This window comes from Haemaphysalis longicornis, unplaced genomic scaffold (genome assembly GCF_048455015.1).
Source record: "Haemaphysalis longicornis isolate Haplotype H1 unplaced genomic scaffold, Haemaphysalis longicornis Haplotype H1 scaffold_1, whole genome shotgun sequence".
In the NCBI taxonomy this organism is placed as follows: domain Eukaryota; kingdom Metazoa; phylum Arthropoda; class Arachnida; order Ixodida; family Ixodidae; genus Haemaphysalis; species Haemaphysalis longicornis.
Window position 1 is genome coordinate 111,770,115 of NW_027526203.1, and position 19,867 is coordinate 111,789,981.

The window sequence follows — 19,867 nt, forward strand, 5'->3', positions numbered from 1 at the left end:
AAGTAAGCCGATTCCGAAATACGATGTTCCTACGATGCGAAGGTGAAAGGAAACATGCTCCAGAAACAGAAGGAAAATGTGCTTTCAGGAATGATTCTTCATATGCATCCAGGGCCGGATTAAGCAAAATGGGGGCCCTGGGCTACTGCGCTAGTGTCGGCCCTCGACTCCCCCCCCCCTGCATCCCCTACGCCTTTTTTTACCCGAAATAAAAATATCTCTCTTTCTCTCTCTCTCTCTCTCTCTTAAAGCCTCCGTCCCCACCCTCCCCCCGCTCCACTACTAAAATGTACCATTTTGTTTTATTTTAGCTAAAAGCAGTTTTTTATTTTAAAAAAGGTATTCCAATTACAAAAGAACAAAGTACGATTAATGGGATTCATGCGATAGTGATGCATCAGATCTGTTTTTGCAACACACAACACAAACGCAGTCACTAACACGACCGTCAGAACTAGCGATACGTGTACGTTCCGTGGCCGTAAACCACAGAGCAGCCATTGGTACAGTTTGGTCCAGCTCAAGAAAAAAAGAAAAACACCCAGTGAAAACACCAACAGCTATGTTTACTATGTGAATTCGATTTATCTAGATATGTTTTCTTAAGCGTTTGGTTTTATGTGGGCCCCTAAATCTATAATCTCGTGAGGAGACATGCCGTTGTATCAAGAATAGTGTTTATTGGAATTCAACGGAAGCATCACAGTGCGGAAATTGTTATTCATGTTATGCAATAAGTACATAGTAGATTCGGTATATATTCATTTTAAGAGCTTGCAAGCACAAGAAAATGGACAATATACTTCAGATTCAATGACAAACTTTAATTATAAAGCATTTCTTTGATAATGGCTCAGTTAACAAACGAAGAAAAGAGGACACCAAATACACGTGGTGCGAACGAACGCCATTTGTAATGATTCGAGAGAAGAAAACAGACTACTATGGATGATTAAAAGCGGGAGTTACATTGCAAGAACAACAAACAAAGATGAACAAGAAGACGTACCCTTTTTTGGGCTACAGTTCAACGTTTACTCATGCAGGTTGGGAGAAGACACAAGAAAAAATCTCACGGGCACTCATGTATAGCGCTAACAGTGCTCTTTTAAAACGGCATCTTTCGGGCCTTTGCCTTGGCAAAATCCGATATAGTTTGTTCGAAAGATAGGTCTCTTACAAGGTCACGTTCAATGGACATGATAGCAAGCGAGTTCAACTTGTCGTCCAGAAGGTTTGAACGAAGGCGATTTTTTATCAGTGACAACTTGGAAAACGATCGCTCGCTCTCACAGTTCACCACGGGTATGCTTAGATACATTATTAATGCAATGGAAAGGTTCGGGAACACGTTAATAAGTTGTCTTTCGTGTAGCAACTTTATTATACCCAGGGCACTCGTGTCTTGGCACACAGAGCTTTGCAGAAAGTTCGCAAACTGAACGATTTCAGCCGGAAATACTGGCTCCAAATCGTTTGGGTAGGTCTCCACCAATCTCTCCGCTTGCTGTGCAAGAGAGATCATGCTTCCATTTTCCGTCAGCAATTTTAAGAATCCGAACTTCTCGCAAAGATCAGCGTAGGCAGCCTTTCGCACTCGCAGAGCAGAGCCTAGACAGTCAAGTACTACATTATAGGTCTCTACAAGAAACTTTTTTCTACCACGCAGCCTACTATCGCTTTTCCCGTCCGGGTACTTACTCAAAGCGATGCGTTTGCTTTCATCCTGATAGCACTGACTAGAACTCAGCTTGCGTGCTCTCGCCTCGAAGGTATCAAAAAGAGGTCGCAACGAATCAACAAAGCCTTCCAGGGAGCTCAGAAGGTCTACAGCGGTTGAAATGTCTAAGCCTGGTTTCTGAAGTGCTACGCTCGTCTTGTCAAAACGCTCCAAGATTTCACACCAGAAAATCGCCATGAATGCCGTCTCCAGTTTTGCCATTTTCTTAAGGAGCGAGCACGCTTCACTCCTAGTGTCACCGTTTTCTTCCTCGTTCTTCGCGATGTGTTCAAGGCAACGCAAAATTGCACTGAAATTTTTCATAATAGCCTTGCATGATTCAGCATGTCTTGACCACCTGGTCTGAGAAAGGCTTTTTAGTACGAGGTGTTCCCCAGTGAAATCCATGCTGTCCAGAAGACATTTCCACCGCTTGGGGGAGGCAGCAAAGAACACGTACAGTCTTTGAGTGACACTGAAGAATTTGACGGCCTCAAGGCAACTGTCAACGCTACATGCGCCAACTAAGTTCAGTGAGTGACCAGCGCACGGGACGTATACTGCCAAATTGTTGAGCTGTTTGATTTGTGCTTGCAGTCCTTTGTATTTGCCTGACATGTTACTCGCGTTGTCATACGCTTGCCCCCTACAGTTGCCAATTGAGATGCTGTTGGTTGTCAGTAGGGACATCACGGTATCAAAAAGGTACAAGCCAGTGTGGGATTCAATGGGAACAAACCCCAGAAAGCGTTCGTGCACTTTCGCATTTAAACAGTACCGTAAAACCACTGACAGCTGATCAACGCGAGTAAGGTCTGGAGTCGAATCAACAATTAGAGAGAAGTACTTTGCCCTTTTTACTTCGTCAGTGAGCCTGTCCTTGACAGCCTTGGCCATGAGCTCGACGAATTCGTCACAAATTGTTTTTGACAAGTAAGATGGGTGGCCTTTCCCCTTGTTCCCATAGCGTTTGATGTGCTCCTCTAGGAAGGGATCAAACTGGGCAATGGCTTCAAGTACTCCCATATAATTGCCATTTCTCGGGGAGCCAAAAACCTCCTCGCTGCCCCTAAACGCCAGGCCACGCTCAGCTAGAAGCTTGATCACTATGACTACGCGCTTCATCACCTCTGTCCAGTAAGCGGTCTGAGTGACCAGGTGTTTAACCAGCTCCTTGTCAATTGTGCTGCTCGAGTTAGAGCGGGTTAGCCATGCTGCCACGCAGTTCCGGTGTTCGACACTGTTTTCATGCGCGGAAACCTTTTCTTCTCCTCTTTTCCAATCAGAAAATCCGTGCGTGGTGAAAGAACTCGGATTGCTCGAAAAGAGTTTACACATGAAACAGTAAGCACAGCCTTTGGACTTCGAATAAATTAACCAATGTCGCTCGTATGCCTCCCCATTGACAGCCTTTCTCGCGAAAAGATGAGGTGACATATAGCGTTTCTGAGTTTTGTATTGTCTTTCGGAAGACGGAAAACTTTCTGCCCGATTTTGAAAATACAACGGCTCCTTCTCAATGCATTCGCCCGAAAATTATCAGTAATAATGTCCGGCCACTTAGCTGGGTCACTTTGCAGAATCTCGGGGCCTACCTCTTGCTGCTGTGGGTCCTGTAGTTTGTCGCCACAAGACGCCAGCTGATCCGTCCTGTCGAGGCACGCGGGAAGATGATCCGCAGTCGAGCTACCGTGAAAAAAGTCAGCGGGGTCTTTGAGCGTCGTTTGCTGGAGCTCGTCATCAGCGGGCTGACTGGAGAGGTGTGGCGCCAGTTGATCAGAAGCAGTAGAAATCGGGTGGGGCAGAACGCACACGTGGAACTCCATGGCAGGGGTTGCACCGAGTGGCATGGATGTTGCTTGCGTAGGGACAGGACAGGGCTTGCTTGACGTCGGTTGCTCACAGGTAGAAACGGAGGAGGTTGCCGTCCTTTGCGCAGAACCCGGTGAACCAAGGGGAGTGAAGTCTTGCTGCTCACCGGGGAATCGTTGTGATGGAGTCGATAAGTCCTCCACAGAAGCACTCCCGGCACACTCAGGATTTTGAAACGAACTCGTACTGGAGCAATGACACGACTTCACGGAAGCTGCACTCAACAGATATTTCGTCATCTTTGGCAGCTTCTTTTCACGCTCTTCTCTTTCCAACTTTGCCTTTCGTTTGGACGCACCACTTTGATGCTTTCGAGTGGACATCTTCTCTTTTAGCTATTTCCTTTCGTTCACCAAGCTGGTGAAATGAGACTTGGATCGTGCGCCAACGCTAGGCCAAGGAAAACTCGTTGCTTCTATCTGTTGGCATCTTAACGAGACGACAGCGGCGAAGTCATTTATGTTACACCAGAAGTAACGCTATTTCCACTGACTTTACATACTATGTACTTGACGTTACAAACACTTTGCAACATAAAAAAACAATACTGTCCTGTCCAATCGTAATGCGAGGTTTTCCCTCTTCCCTAAAATCCGATTGGTTGATTTCAAGATGTCCAGCCCCGGTCCAAATGCACCATCCACCTTCTGCGCACCCGTCTCTCCCATAGTGTCCGTTGGTCTGCTTTAACCACGCCTTTCACTACGTGCCTTCTCTCACGTAAGTCCCAGGGTTCGCGATGCCTGGCGCCAACCTGTCGGGGGAATGCGACGCAGGGTCTAAGCTCGCGCCGTCAAAGCGATCCGGCCTTGAAACGAATGGCTTGCCAATAAATAACGCAGCCGTCGCTGCCTTTAAATTGTTTCTCGGTATGAGCAGGGTGTCTATTCATGCCATGTTACTGGTGCCCCAGAGCCGGGGCTCGGGCAGTCCACTGGCGATGTCTATCGTACGTATCGTTCCTGCTTTGTTCCTCTTGCAGGCCGCCTTTTTCGGGATTTCGGGCACAACTGACACGCCGCCTCGACTCTGGGCTTCTCGAATTTCGAGCAGCGGCGCAGCCGGCGCAAACAACTGTCAGATTTACACAGTCAACGCATCGGAAGCGTACCACTCACAGTGGCTGGCCGCCCGATGGATTCGGTAACGCTGGTCGGCCACCCGCTGCGACTTTAACGGCTTCGCGGCGCCGCGTTATCTTCAGCGCGTCTAGGTTTGTCCAGCCTGGTGAACGGTGTTCCTTCCCTACGACGGACGTTTCAAGTCAAGACGAATGCGGCTTGCCGACGGCAGCTCAACGTATTGCAGCTGGCGGTGAAACAGAAAACAGACGCCGAGAAAGCAAGCACCCTCTGGAACGATGTACACAGGGTGGGCCGACCCAGCTCGCTGCTTTGGCACTGTTAGGGCCCATCCCTTCAGAGGAGCGCTGCGTAATTGGAAGCTACAACAGGAACGTGTGTGCCTCCTATGCTCCGACTCTCGCACGGCGTGATGACAACTGACGAAAGACACGCAGAAGCTGAATTCTGCGAACACTGAGAAGCAGCAGCCGAACACCGCTGCAAATCTTGCTTGCTTAGTTCGGCCCATTGAATTGTCAACTCGGCTGGCTGCGAGTTCGGACTCCACTTCCTGGGAGGCTGAGCCGTTCCCTTCCGCCGTCTACGGAGAAGAGACACACGAAACGGGAGACCCAAGCCCGCGCGCAGCGGCTAACCCATGTTTTTTTTTCTTTTTTAATAGCGGACGCCCCGAGACCGAACGATCCCCGCAGGGTTCGAAACAAACTAACAACACGAGACACATGGCGCTTTTGGCAACCTGAACCCCCTCGCTCGGAAACAAGGGGCCGCGTCGAAACTTCGGCGGACAAGCCGCCGCGACCCCCCGCTGCTTTCTTGGGGTTGGCCGAGCGAAGTGGGGCCCCCTTTCCTCGTTCTGCTTTTCTCCCTGTCACGCGTGTCGCTCGAAGTTTCATTATCTGAGGTTCCGTACATTAGGCCAGTTAATGTGGCCCCCTTGCCCTGCCCTTGGAGACGAGGCCCTGGGCTGCAGCCTCCTTAGCCCCCCCCTTAATCCAGCACTGTATGCATCGCGCGAAGAGTGCCAAGTCCGATAGGGCTGAAACTGCGCAAAAGCACCCCGTGCACTGTTCCTATTCGAAACTGTCCCTTTGCACTGAATGCTACCGTCCTACAGCCGACAAAATGACACTCACCCCGTAGCATTCCGACGTCTGAGCGTAGAGGTCCAGAGGCCCGTCATCGGCGAAGTTGACGGTGACGCAAGCCTCGTTGATTTTGAGCTCGTCGCACATGATTTGAGCAGCCCGCGGTGCGCTGTACGCGACCGGAGAGTCAGCAGGCACGAGGGGTTGTCACTCACGGGCTCGCGCGCATGTGGGGCGGTAAGGCACCCTGGCGAGTGAGTTCGAGGCAACTACAGGGGGCGGAAACTACGGCCTGCTACGGCTGCGCACATAACACCGCCGTCACTGCGAGCATTAACTCTATGCTGCGAGCACGTGATTACACTACAGAACATGATCGCTGGGCGCTCTCGGAAACTGCCCCCGTTCTGATAAAAACAATCAGGTTGACCGGTAGGGTCGCTGCTGTTGCAAGCAGCTGGATGTATTTTAAGCTGAACTTCCACAATTATTAACTAAAATATAAATACTTAAATTAAGTTTTAAATTAATCAGGTTACTATAATGGCTACAAATTTTTAAAAAAGGAAAAAAAATGTCTTATGACGTCACGAAGCGAAGCTCTCTTGGGAGTTTTTGTGGTGAATCGAACAGCGCGCCTCGCCAAAACATTGCGCATGTGGTTTTGTGAACTTGTGTGGGAGGTTCTGACGAATCAAAAGTACTTTTTTGTCCCGGTAAGTCACTCATTCGCCGCGTCTGATCTAAAAGGAAAAAAAAACGCTCGGAAGTAACTCTTCCTGCTAATTCCACTATGTGCCGATGACCCGAGGTGACGAGGCTGTGCGTCCGGAGTACGTTTATCTTTTGCCACTTCGCGCTGTGAACTGCTGTCGACCTAGCGAGGCGATGAGTGGACGGGAACATATTGACGTACGTGGTGAATTTCTGTTTTTAGCCCAATGAAGCAGCTTTGTGTAGTGCAAGGGTAATATAACGCCAGGTATGGGGCCATAATTTGTGGACGTGACGCTCGTGTAGGTGCTAGCGTGCGCAAGTTTGCCGTCGTGTGCAGAAAGTGATCACGTGTGATTGCATAGCGAGCACTTCATTCATCAAGCCCTTATGATTGTTTTTCGAATCTACCGTGGCGTGTTTCTATTTTTTTTATTGTTGCGTCGGAGTAAAACGACCACGTGGGTCCGACGTTGCAGTCGTGACGGGCGGCGTGTCGCATGGCGCTATCGCTGGGCGACACGCGATGTTTTCTAGGAGGTCAAAAAGAAAAAAAAAAGTGATGCGATGAGCGGAACTGTCCGGTTCTGTTAACGAATATAACAACCAGTCGTCGACCTTGTCGGCTGCTGTTGCCGGTCGCATGTGTGCAAGTTGGAATTTTCAGATTTGTGAAATTTTTTCACAAAAACAAAGACAGATCAAAGTTGCTTGTCAAAGACTGGCGGTTGAAAGTCGGGCCAAGCGCGTAGCAGCACATAAAAGGATGACCTGCTATTTGCTTCGTCAATTTTTCAAAAAGAAGTTATATCTCTAGCGCCGCAGCCTTTGGGAAACTTAGTGCGATGTTGGGAAAACTGTGTCTTTAGGGCAATTTTTTGACACCCTTTTGCGCTTAAATCATTTGCCAATCATTTGCTAAAACTGAGTGGAAACCATTATGTCATCAGGGTGGTATTCTCGTGTTTGTCCGTTTTGAAAACGTCCGTTTTGCGTCCGCTTTATTGTGAAGTACTACCAGTTGTAGGCAGTATTTGGGTTGACTTTAGCGCAACTGTTCTTGTAAACACATTTTAAACGACTAAACCTATTTTAAACTGCATTTTGTGAGTTTATTGTTCCGCCAGCAAACCAACAACAAGGCGACAAAAAATCGTCTGCTCCGAGAAGCCACGGCTCATAGCTTTACCATGCTTGCATGGCGTCACAACCGGTTGTTCGCTTTTAGCCAATCAGGGCTTGCTCAAAATGGACACTTTTGAAACGGACAAAACACGATAATACCGCCCCAGGGACGGTATTCTCGTGTTTTGTCCCTTTTGTATCTGTTTCAAAAGTGTCTGTTTTGAACGAGTCCTGATTGGCTAAAAGTGAACAACCGGTTGTGACGTAACCCAAGCGTGGCGGAGCTGGTTTGTGGCTTCTCATAGCAGATGATTTGAATTTGAAAAAGACAAAAGTCAATCATGAATATTTCGGTCATCGCCTTCTTGTTGGGTCGTCGGTGGAACCGGCGTTCGAGAAGTAATGTAGACGCATTCTAAATGCCTACAGAAGCATTTCCACCTCTCGATGAGGACTGTTCAGTGTCTTTCCTTCAATCTCTGGGACGAACTTGGCCGAATGGAGCGTGGGCTCAGTGTCGAGGACCAAGTGATATGTGCCCTTTGTGTCTTCGCTACTGGTGGCTTTCATTCAGGGATCTTTAGTACAGAAACGATATTGCTGTTGCAGGTCCCTCCGTGAGCCGGTGTATCCGCGCCGTCGCCATCACGCAGTGAAATAAAACAATTGTCTGCAAGCTTGATAGCGTCAAGCAGACGACCGCAATTACACAAGCACTCAGCATGAAATTATAATTGTTTATTGGTGCTTGACGATTACACATACCAACTTAACATTTGAAAGGCTTCACGCACAACAGGTCCGTCGTCAAGAAACAAAAGTCTTTACCACTTACACATTTTTTCACTTGTAGAGCACAACGAAAATGTCAACAGCGTAACACATCATTCGAGGTTCTTGGAAAAGATCTCGTCAGCATGGCAAAAGTGCGTCAATGCCAAAATACGTAACGGGAGGGTTATTTTGATGCACGGTCATTGTCACCAACCTCAAAACGATGACCAAGTGCAAAAAAAAAAAAAAACTGCGTAGCCGTAGCGTTGTTTACACTTTACATCGAAACAGCTGCCATCTTTGGGTGTTCGTCCCCTTGCGGTTAAAACTTTCAACGTCGTCACAAAAAAGTCTCATCGCGAGTAGATTTTCAAAACACGTTCAAACAAACACACAAAAGATAGTTTTACATGGTTTCAGTTTGTTAAACGGCATTTGCAAAAACAGTTACGGTATTACCAAAAGCCCTCTGCTTAACGGGAAGTACGTCATGATGAAAGGGACGCAAAATGGACGTTTTCAAAACGGACAATTATGAGACTACTGCACCAGCACTACAATTTTGCCTAATTAAATATACTGTTCACTAGTGCTCATGCGTTCAGCTTAATTGGGCAGTATCGCCAGCCGTGGCAGTAATGGTTGCAACGGAATATCTATGCTGTTGTTTTTTCTTTTGTGTTTGTTTTTCATGCTGTAAATATTAAGTTTCAAGGGGTCACCAACTCGCCCAACCTGTCACGGTCTAAAGCTTGCAATGGTAATGGGATAAAAAAAGTAAAACTTTTTCCTTAGAGGAAGCCTCTCCCCTTCAGAAGAAGTTTTACCTTTATTATCTCAGTGGGATGACCTGACATCACCTTTTGCCAGTAACGGCGTTTTCATAACAGAACCAAACTGCAACAAGTGGAGCAGAGTGGTTCTCGTAACAATTAACTGGTGCCACCTGCTATATCAGTGCTCATTTAGAAAGAAACTTTTTTTTCTATTCTTTTTTGCTTGTGGCTGTGGGTTCACGGTGGTTGCACTAATGTAAACAGCAGATTTTGTCAGTATGAGAATAATGTAACTATGCATGTCAATAGAGGTATTTAAAAAGAATTAATTGGGGCTGTCGTGTGGCTCGAAAGTGCCTTGTTAGTTGCTTTGGTTTGTAGTCAAATTTGCTATCTGGAGATGTTTTGGATGCATTGAGATTTTGAGTACCTGGACGGCGACATAGGGTGTCAGATAGGGTGAACTTCTTTGGGTTAGAGGATTTCGTGGTCCTACTGTAGTCCTCCTAGCTTTTCTCTTAACATACAGGGACATTGAAGTGATTCTTCGATCCTCCAATAACTGTTTGTATCGACTTTGTGTCTGTTCTGGCACAACTCACATTGAATAGTTGCAATGTGCTGAATTCTAACCTGTAGAGTTGCGGTTGTGTTACCTTAGCAGATGTCGCAAAATTGGGGACGGGGGACGACGTAGGTGGAGAATACACTGCTCGCTTAAAAACGTTAATAAATGAGCTGAACAAACTTAAAGCATAGGCTGCATGCCATGAACTTTTAACAGATAGAGAGGCTGAATGTTGTTCACAACTGTCTTTAATGCCTTTGAAGACTCTCTCGCACCACAACAAAGCCAGGCGAAAGGATGGAGAGTGTGGAAGGCAGGCATAAGATGAGGGTCTGAGTGAGTGTGAGAGCAAATCGTTTTGACCATAGCTTGCTTGTCAGCATCCCCCTCCTGGTGACTTTTGACAGTTGGCACGCATTCTCCGATGCATGCATGCATTTCTGGTCGAGAACCACTGGTCGAGAACCACTGCCTTCCTCCCCTTCAGCGCTATTTCTTGAGAAGGTCTGCTTGATGCTCATTTGGTCCCCTCTTGGATGACAGTGAGGAACCCAGAAATGGAACAGGTTCCACCTCGAAAAGATAGTGGCGAGCTTCCTAATTAGATTGGGTATTGACTATTTCCTAAAAAGGCCATAGAAATTCTTTAAAATAAAAGCGTAATAAAAAAGAGCTTACTTTTTGTTTTATATTCCAAAGAACAGCAAATTTGGAAGTTGCGCGTAATTTTCTCCCTCTCTCTGGTCAGCAACAGCTGCTGAAAGGGTGGATGCAAAAAAAGAAATGAGGGAAGGAGGTACCTCGGTAATCTTTTTTGCAGACGTGTATGCCATGCGGTCTTAAGTTCAAGGAATGCTGAGCGCGAGACAAGCCACTCCCGGGACCACATTGCCAAGTGGCGCTGTGTCGGGAAGAGGCCAAACTATTTATCGAGCTGTGGTGTGCCCAGGTGCAGGCTTGGTGCCTCCTGCTCGAACACGATCCCCTGCCCCTGCCCAAACCCGGGGCATGCCAAGGCGATTCACGGGCAAACTGCTGCGTTTCCTCTTCAAGCACCTCGAGCTGGGCACGTTTGGCGAGCGGCTCCTGTGGCTCGACCGGCAGGCAGGCATCTTCCAGATGCTATGGAGGCACGGCAATGGCTGCTCCACGACGCCAGACGAGGACAGCGCGGTGTTCATGGTACGCCACCGCTCTGGGCGCACTGGGCTCGCCCCCGATGCGGAAAGGTGCAATGTGTGTCCGACACAGCGCGGGGCTTGCGGCATGCTTGCGGGCCCTTGTGCAGGGTGTCTTGTCGGCGGCCCCATCACACGTGGCAGTCTGGCTGGGTGACGGAAGCATGCCTGGCAACTCGCCGCTTCAAAACCTATACTGCATGTCACTTGCGCAGGGCTGGAGGATCAGGGGAAGGGGTCTTATCTACTATTAGCTTTGGGCCAGCAACCTACACTGATGATGGACGTCCTCAGTTCACCAGTCTTGGAATGCCCTGGGAAGTTTGAGGACTGACTTGGGGCTGAGGGGTCCCGTAGCAGTACATAGGAAAATCAAGTGACGGTTGCATCCTGGGCAGCCCACGGAGTTTATGGGACTGGTAACCATGGAGGCCCAATGGGGTTGCATATACAAGCACACCTGGGTCCAAATTCTTTGAAGGACGGTTTTTTTTTCCTCGATATGGAGGGGCTGATGCTACGGCGAGGTTTCAGACATTTGTATTATGCTGTGGTCGCAACACATTGTCCTTGCACGGTACACACTCTTATCGGAACCCGTGTTCCAGTTATCAGAATCCCTATCGGAACCCGTTTACCAGATGCTCTGGGCAAAAGTTGCCTTGACGGAAATGGTAGGCACGGAGTATTAGTCACAGTATGCTGGGCACATATTCGCACCCTTGGAACATCCCATCGTCACATCTTTTTGCAGCGTGCGTGCGCATTTGGCCATTTATGGCGTATATGTTCAAATTGTTAAACTTGTGTATTGTCAGCTCTGAAATTGGCATCCATCTGCGAAGCTTTTCAAAGGTTGAGTTCTTCTGCCACACCACTAGGTGTGATTGGAGAAAGCACCCGTGAGGTTTTCAAAGCCTGGCACAATTTTCTGTATGTAGCGTGCACGTCCCAAACGCCCAGTTTCTTTTCGCGAAGCACAGTGCAGGACTGGGCAAGTTGGTAATCCGTAGTGACGACCACAGCCCAGACAAAAACGGGAAGTGAACGCACGCACAACAAATGCTCTGTGCGCCTGTGAAGACCAACAGTTGTCCGTGTGTCTTCACTTTTATCCTTGTTTTTTTTTTTGCTGCGCTGTTGTTGGCTCTCAAGAAAGTGAGTGAAGGTTCATGCAACTGGCACTCGACCTTTTTTTGTTGTTATTCCAGAAAAGTAAGTGAATTATGTTTGTTATAATAGTAATAAGAATGGTAATTGTGCTTAAGCATTATTATGAACTCTAATACTGAGTCCTTCTAGTTCAGAAATGGAATTTGCCCCCAGACCATGCGCTAAAATAAGCGTCTTTGTTATCATTTATCTTTATTGCTCTGCTTGTTTTGAGCCACATGAAATTTTTTTAAAGCCCTTAGCGTGGCTTTTTTTTTTTATCAGTTACGGAAGCTTACTGGAGAAGTTGGAAATTTCAGAAACTATTAGAAGAAAATCGTGGTTAGCTTGAAAACTTAAAGTAACTATTTGTACAGGCCCGCATCTTCTCGCAAGACGGCCAGGTATAATTTTCCTTGGTCCCTGGACAGATATTACAGACATTCCATGCAAGAGCTAATGGCGACGTCTAAGAATAAGCGATGTATCGCTCAGCGACGTATCGCTGACTAAGCAAATGGGAAGAAAGTTTTGCTGTCAAACTTGAGGTGGGCCCTAAATAAGATCGACATGAATTTGAATGCAAACAAGCAAGAATCCCACCAAATAATTGTGCAAAAAAGGGGAGGACACGGACGAAGTGAGGACGGACACACGCCCGTCCTCATTTTTGTGTCTGACCTCGCCACCCTTTTTTGCACAATGATTTGGTGGGATTATGGAGTACCAACATGCCCAGAATGCTGTCCTTATCAAGCAGGAATCCTAGGCAAAAAAATGAAGCAATTGTAATGGGAATGGGAAGCGTTTTCTTCTTTTATATTTTAACTGATGTACCGTATTGACGCGATTGTAGATCGACCCATTTCTTCAAATTTGAAAATGCGAAGTTGGAGGTCGACCTACAATTGAAACTGCCACTTCTACCGCCAAACAAGAAATTGGGAGGACAATGGCGTGGTTGCAGCTGTGCGTTTGCTTTCCGACTCTACCTATTGCTTATAGTAGTTATAATCCGAACGCTCATTCAGAGTATTTTTTTTCCGCTCTTACTGGGCTCGCGGTAACACACATGGCATCTTTCATTGGCCATCTCGATGTGATCTCATGAGCGGCGCCATGTTGCCAGTGGCGGTGGGGGTGGCGACGCCGGTGGTCTGACGGGGCAACTTCAGCCACTTGACGAGGGCATAAATGTCTCTCAAGGACCTTTTGCGCCACGAATACAATAAGTGGCCATCGGCAGGTGATGGAGAACTCGCACAAGTCGTGCTGACTGGGAAGAGGGTCTCCCTGGCTATGTGCTGTGTACGGCTGGGGCCTTTTCGCATGGTCGGCCATTGCGCATCAGGTTGTGATGCGGTCTTCTGCAAAGTGCGGGCTCGCACTAGAAGACGACGGGCAGTAGGACTGCAGCTGCTGCCGTGGCAGCAGTGGCAGCACCAGTGCAGCATGGGACACCAGCCAGGGCGAGCTGTAGTCCAGGGGACCAATGTATTTTAGTTGGGGAATGCGCTTGTGTGTTCTGTCTTTTTTTTTTTTTTTTTTTTTTCCGGCATTCAGTGTGGGGGGTCGTCCTACAATTGTGTAATACCCCTGTCACACGGCAGATATAATGACATTTACAGCAAATGTCATTCGCTCTAAATGTCATTAGTTCGGCGCTACACAAAAATACCGAATGACATTTGAGGCGAATGACATTTAGCGGCTAACTGAGGTCCCGGACCTCAGTTAGTGGCCAAATGAGTAGCCTCGACAGCAGTAACGCATCCCTAGACGGGAAAATTCAGTAACAAAACAAAGAATACTGTTTCTAAAAACTGTCAGTAAACTTATATTTTCTTTTTTGTATTGTTGTTCTAATAAAGAAAGACCAGCAAGTACTAACAAAAAAAAAATCTCGTCCCCAGTGCGCGCGCTACCCTAATCCGGATTTTTTGCAGACTTGTCTCAGCTTGTGATGTCTACGGATGTCACCTAAATCGGTGGTTTTCTTGTTTTTATTTAAAAAATATTCCTTTGTTACATTTTTTTTTTTTTAATATTACATGTGAAAACATTTTAGATGCGCTTGAAATGTAATTTTGCGGTTTTGCGAGCTCGCTAATCGTCACCACTATCGCAATCAAATGACATTTGTTCCGCCGTGTAGACCCGCACGGCCGAGCCGAATGTCATTTACAGCTAATGCCATTCAGTTTGAATGACATTAGATTTGCCGTGTGACAGGGGTATAAATACAGTATATATGGGTTGGGAGTAAATTAATGACATTTAATGACGTGTGATTAGAGGTAACAAGCTGATTAGTGATTGATAGTAATAATTAGGAGGTGGATTATGGTACGGATTGGAGTGGATTAAGGACGGTAGATAGCGAGTCTGTTGTGGCAACTGATGGATGTGTGTATGAAAGGTACCCATCGCAGTAATACTCCTGGCTTTTGCCTCCAAAGCACACAGAGAATTTGTTTTTCCCCCTTTTCAGGGGTTTTCAGAGGCGAACGAGCCAGAGGGGGCCAGAAGCGATGTCCCAACTTCTTCTGCTGATCGGCGAATCCCCAAAACCGCCCTATGGCGGGCATTGGGCATACAAGTTTTGAGGGGCATTCTTATTCATTGAGTTGTATGGGAGGTAAACTGGGGGGTCACAAAAAGCCGCGCTATATCTCGTGTAGCACTGTAAAAAGAGTTGAGAGCAAACTTGACCCCAGTGGGCTCCATTTCTCACCAATGTAGCTTCCCTAGTGCGCAGTGTCAGTGCCTTTTGTTTGAGGAAGCTTTATTGTGTACGAAGCTCGACAAGATGGCCATCTTTCCAATGACCAAGTAGAAAAAGGATTGTTACCAGTAAAGTAAAAGATCAGCGAACCGAGACTGTGTCAGCAGGCAGCTTGGCTTTCATATCTAGGGGGTGGTGACCCGGGCAGCTTGAGTAGGACTTTTGGCGTGCGGATGCCAGAAAGAGGCAAGAGGGAGGAGTTGGCGGGAGGCCAAAGAGGCGGGAGTAGCTTCCCAAAAGCACCTCCTTCTTGCTGTTTAGCTGCACGTCACTGGAGCTTTGCGGGAAAGCTTGTTGCCCCCAGCAGGAACTAGGTACCCTTTGTATTTTCAGGGTTCGCACAGGTCCTTGAAAACCTTCAAAACCCTTGAATTTAGAAGTGTCAATTTCAAGGCCTGGAAAGTCCTGGAATTTTTAAATGGTCCTTGAAAACCCTTGATTTTTCCTGAGAGAATCAATGGCCCTGTCTTTTCACAAGAATTTCAAGTCTTTGAAATGGATTTTGGGTGTTAGCAAATGTGAAGAAACATTGTAACAATCAAGTTTTAGTGTATTGCGTGAAATTACAAGTTTGGTGGATTTACATTATTACAAGGCAACATTCGTAGCAGGCACTTGTCAATCCAATCCATATCACGACACAATCCAGTGAAAGCCAGCTTCTGTTCTCTATCTTGCATCTTCCATCTAGTCCGTGGACGCTTGCTCATTGCATGTTTGCTGTGCCTCATACGCTCCATCTACGTTTGCTTTTACGTGCAAATGGTGGACGTGTACATATTCATCCTGCTTTGAAGCAACACTTGCTCGATTTAATTTCAACTGATACTCTTGCTGACAAAGCAGGAGATGCAGGCAACATTAACGAAGTTTAGAAATCAAACAGCCTCAGCAAAACACAAAGAAAAAAGAAAAACCTCTAAATACCAGCCATGAAATAAAAAAAATAAACCTGGGGGAGTATATACGAACCCGCTAGCACCTATCTAAATGTGCACTAATGTGCTTAGGTATTGTCAATAAAAAACTTTTGCATTGTGTTGGAAAACTTATAAATAATCCCAGATAAAACATTAGATGGGGACCTTGAAAATGTGTTTTGTGCTCCTTGAAAGTCCTTGAAAACACTTGAATTTTTGCTTTTGAAGCCTGTACGAACCCTGGTTTTGAAACTTCCAAGTTTTTCAAGGGCACTGTGAAAATTTTCCAATACTGCTATTCGATTGTAATCCGAGTCAAATATCATGTATTTGCTTCGATGTTCCAAAGTTCCACACCCCGCTCTTTTTTTTTTCTTTTTTTCCTTTCGCATCTTGTACTTTTAATACTACACCTGTGGGAATATTCGAAGCTTCATATACGTCATGAACAGCATGGACTATTCCATTTGATGCTTACGCCCCTTTAACTTTTCGGCATTTTTTATTTTCCTTTTTAAATATACTTGATCAGGCAAAGGTTGGCTGTGCTGCAAGGCACGAGCATTGTGTTCCGATTTCATCGCATGCCACTCATTGCTTTCTTTCCTTCCGTTTATTTTCAAGGGCGTAGAGCCCACAAAACGCTGCAGTTGTACAGAAAGGTCGGTAGCATTTTGGCTGGCGTACCCGCAAATTTTCCCGCCATTTTTTCACGGAGCTACCATGGTTGCCAAACCAGGACTGCCCTCTGTTTAGTACGTCCCCACGGGAGGTATTACAAACGTATGGGGCCCGTAAAGGCCGCGGATCTGTCAGCGCGCTCTGGTTACAAACCCCTGCTCGCTCGCGCCGTGGGCTCGGGCTCGAGCCTAGTTTTTTTTTTTATCGCTTCACGGGAGGTACTACAAACGTATGGGGCCCGTAAAGGCAGTCCGTGAAGGGGAGGGCAGTCCTGGTCTGGCAACCATGGGGACGAAGAAAAAAAACCCGGGCTCAAGCCCGCGGCGCGAGCGAGCAGGGGTTTGTATACCCAGAGCGGGCTGACAGATCCGCGTCCTTTATGGATGATGCGAGCTAATCAAAAGAGGGCAGTTCTGGTCTGGCAACCATGGTAGCCCCACGGAAAAAATGGCGGGAAAATTTGCGGGTACGCCAGCCGAAATGCTACCGAAAGGTCTAACTCATGTACACTGCACAAGACAAGTGCTTGTTAGCTGAACTGGAACACTGTTGCACGTAAAGAGGTATTCACATGACGGAGAAATACGCCGTGTGGCTCCTAGGAGTGCGCGTCACGTGACCCCTATGTCACGGTTTCTTGCTGGCTGGCCACTCCAATCATTGGTCGGAGCTTCTTCTCGTGAGCTACAAATGATCCGATCCTTGGTGGCAGAGGCGGCGGGATTTTGTTGGCTTGTCTGGCAACCAGCACCAACTAATTTTCTAGGCACTATATTAGATGCCACTGCATCTCATTCACTCGCCTTGTCCCTCCATACGGCGTTGTTGTTGTCCGTCCACACCCCTCCCCCATTCTCCTCGCCGCGCGAGCTGCGCTTTCCACCGCTCACCCCCTCTCCTCTCCGATAGCGAACACTCTCTCGCGAGGGGCATTGGATTGGATTGGATTGGATTAAAGTGGATTGTGTTGCGTCATAGCCGCGGCGGGGGGTTCACGGCACGTTTCACGCGATGGGAGAATCAACCTAACGGAAACAACAACGGAACCCCCTATGCGTCGCATCTACACAGGGGTTACCGCAAGGGGAGGTGGGAGAAATTTTTTTATATTGCTTTTTATCATGTTGGGCGCGAAAACACGCCGTGGGCGTGAAAACAGCTCTTGCAAGCGCTTGTTATCGTTTTCCAAAATGCCACTCAAGGCATAAACACTGTTTCACATGCAGGAAAGGAGCTACTACAATGGGCGAAAAAATTTCACTATAAATTATTATGCATGCCACTTGCGAAAGCGGCAATGGGTTATCCGCTGCGGTGCTAAGCATAAACATCGCTGGACGGTTCATAGAGTTTCATACTGATCATATATACTAGAGGGAAATCTGGCACCACTGTCTACGCGATCTGTGCCTCAGTGAGTGTTCCGTCATGTACCGGGGAGGCGTGTTCCACCCTTGACCTTGGCATGGCTCGTGAACAGGCTGAAAAGTTGCCTGTGGCTTTAAAGAAGCAACAATTTTATTGTAAAAGGTTATTTAAATGTGGCGAATTATTGTAAAAATAAAGTTCCAAAATGATTCATTTGTCGAGTCATTTAGAAGCTGTATGCCAAGAAAAAAGATGTTACATTTGTCGTTGATTTTGGCTTCAAGAGCAGAAAGAAGCCATGTGGCTAGCCAAGTCAAGTAGGCGAGAAACATCGCTTGCTGCTATGGTGGCACCCACAATGGCACGTGACTGCAGCAGCAGATTTCCCTCTATTATATATTTATTAGTATGAAAGTCTACGAGGCAGCCCACTGGCTGCTCAACTGCTCCGAATGGAAGGCTTCCCTCCCACTGCCGTGCGTGCCGCGGTTGGTTTTCTATTCCAGGCAGAAAAGAAAGCTTTTGCTTCCCTGCACCGCGTCCATGGCCACTTTTTGGGTGGCAGGCGAGTGCTGGGTGCAGGGGTTGTCCACAAACAACCAGCGTCGCAGAATCGCCGGTGCTCTGGCAGCTCTGCTCTGGTATAACAGATTGGCGATGATGAGTACGGTCTCTCTCGCGTGGATCCCGCGTGGGAATGCTGCTTGAAAGATTAACTAAAAAGAGGTATTTTTGCCAGCAGTGGCACAAGTGAGCAACCCATAGCCACTGCGTGTTGGCTGTTGGTTGCTTGGTACGAGATGTCTGGTCATACTAGTTGCTAGCACTGCAACTGGTCGAGGGTACTCCCCATGTTCGAACGATCGGGTGGAGTGTACATATCTTATCTTTGCGCTTGAGATTTGGCAGCCTCTAGTCTGGCTATGTCTACTGGATGATTGGATGCGTCCTTTTGCTTGCTTACGACAGCCCAGCTGGTGCACCATCGATGCGAAACTGAGGAACCTGTGCATCTCAAAGCAGCCGGCAAAGCGCTGCTTTTATTTGTGTGCATCGTGTGTTTCTCTAGCCTTCGTTCCTGTTTATTCAGTCAGCGCAATATTTTTATATGCCATTCGTTAAACCCTCGCCTGGTTTCCTTGTGCTGAAGCACACACACAGACTGCCCAGTCACCACTGAGTGGTGAGGTGCAGGCAGAGCATCCGTTCTACCCTCCTTAGCGACGCTCCGAGCAAGCGAAGCAATAAGACAGGAGCAGCGCGCATGCTGGCAGCTGAGGATCATTGCGATGCGATGAATGGCCTTGCCAGGTGTTACATAACTGCCCCTTATTGCACAATCAACCGTGGTACTTGAGGATTGGGCTGCAGTGTTTCTGTCGCCCCCGCATTCTCGCCCAGGCCTGGCACGAGGAGAAGATGAGGAGGAAGCCGTGCGACGCTGCGCAGGCGAAGCAGCGGTTTCGCATAGCGGCCAACAAGATGCGCCTGGTGCCAATCAACTCCTGGAGGGGATGCGCACCTGGCAGGCACTTCCAGTTCCGCCAGTTTCCCCCCGAGGACCTGGGTGCGTAGCCATTGCCAGCCTCCCCCTCATTGGATTGAACGGGTGGGGTTTGTGCACTACCCTGCTAGAAGTTGACTCGCGTACAGCTTAGCTTGTAGATGCTTGCATTTCATTTCGAGCTCCCCGTGTCGCCGGGTGTGTCGAAGGTGGGAAGCTCGAGCAACTTGGTCTCTCAGTGCCCTGACTAATGCTATGTTCAGACTACCGACGTAACAGCCACATCGTGCGCTATGGACGTAAAAAAACGGCGTTTCACGCAGTTCCGTTGGCTGAAACCTGAAATGACGTCATTATTTAAAGATATTACGACAGTTGCGACAACAGTGTGAACCCGGCCTAAGGCCTCGCAATGCTTATCTGTGCTACGTCCTGAACTGGCTCCAATGAAGCCCTGAGATGCACAAAGGACTTGCCTTGTGTGTCTCCTCTATCCGCATTCCACTGGTGCTTGCCTCTTCCTTTGCCCTTAAAAATCTAAGGACTCAGTCAAGTGA

General features: G+C 47.7%; 2 protein-coding genes across 4 annotated transcripts in view; one reads left to right on the plus strand and one right to left on the minus strand.

The window, feature by feature from the left end:
* Hgsnat (Heparan-alpha-glucosaminide N-acetyltransferase) overlaps window positions 1–6,157 on the minus strand; it is a 131,440-nt gene extending 125,283 nt beyond the window's left edge. The window contains exon 1 of one of the 2 annotated variants that reach the window (XM_077707527.1): window positions 5,814–6,157. In XM_077707527.1, coding sequence (XP_077563653.1) covers window positions 5,814–5,912 — 99 coding nt within the window. In that variant the 5' untranslated portion in view covers window positions 5,913–6,157. The remainder of the gene's footprint in view (window positions 1–5,813) is intronic. The other variant, XM_077707520.1, reaches the window with a different exon arrangement.
* A 179-nt stretch (window positions 6,158–6,336) lies between these two features.
* The window catches only part of LOC144179257 (uncharacterized), a 40,853-nt gene continuing 27,322 nt past the window's right edge, over window positions 6,337–19,867 (plus strand). Inside the window, exons 1-3 of one of the 2 annotated variants that reach the window (XM_077707546.1) lie at window positions 6,337–6,481; window positions 10,672–10,904; window positions 19,208–19,373. In XM_077707546.1, the coding sequence (XP_077563672.1) occupies window positions 10,731–10,904; window positions 19,208–19,373 (340 nt within the window). In that variant the 5' untranslated portion in view covers window positions 6,337–6,481; window positions 10,672–10,730. Of the gene's footprint in view, window positions 6,482–6,509; window positions 6,678–10,671; window positions 10,905–19,207; window positions 19,374–19,867 lie in introns of those variants that run through there. The other variant, XM_077707554.1, reaches the window with a different exon arrangement.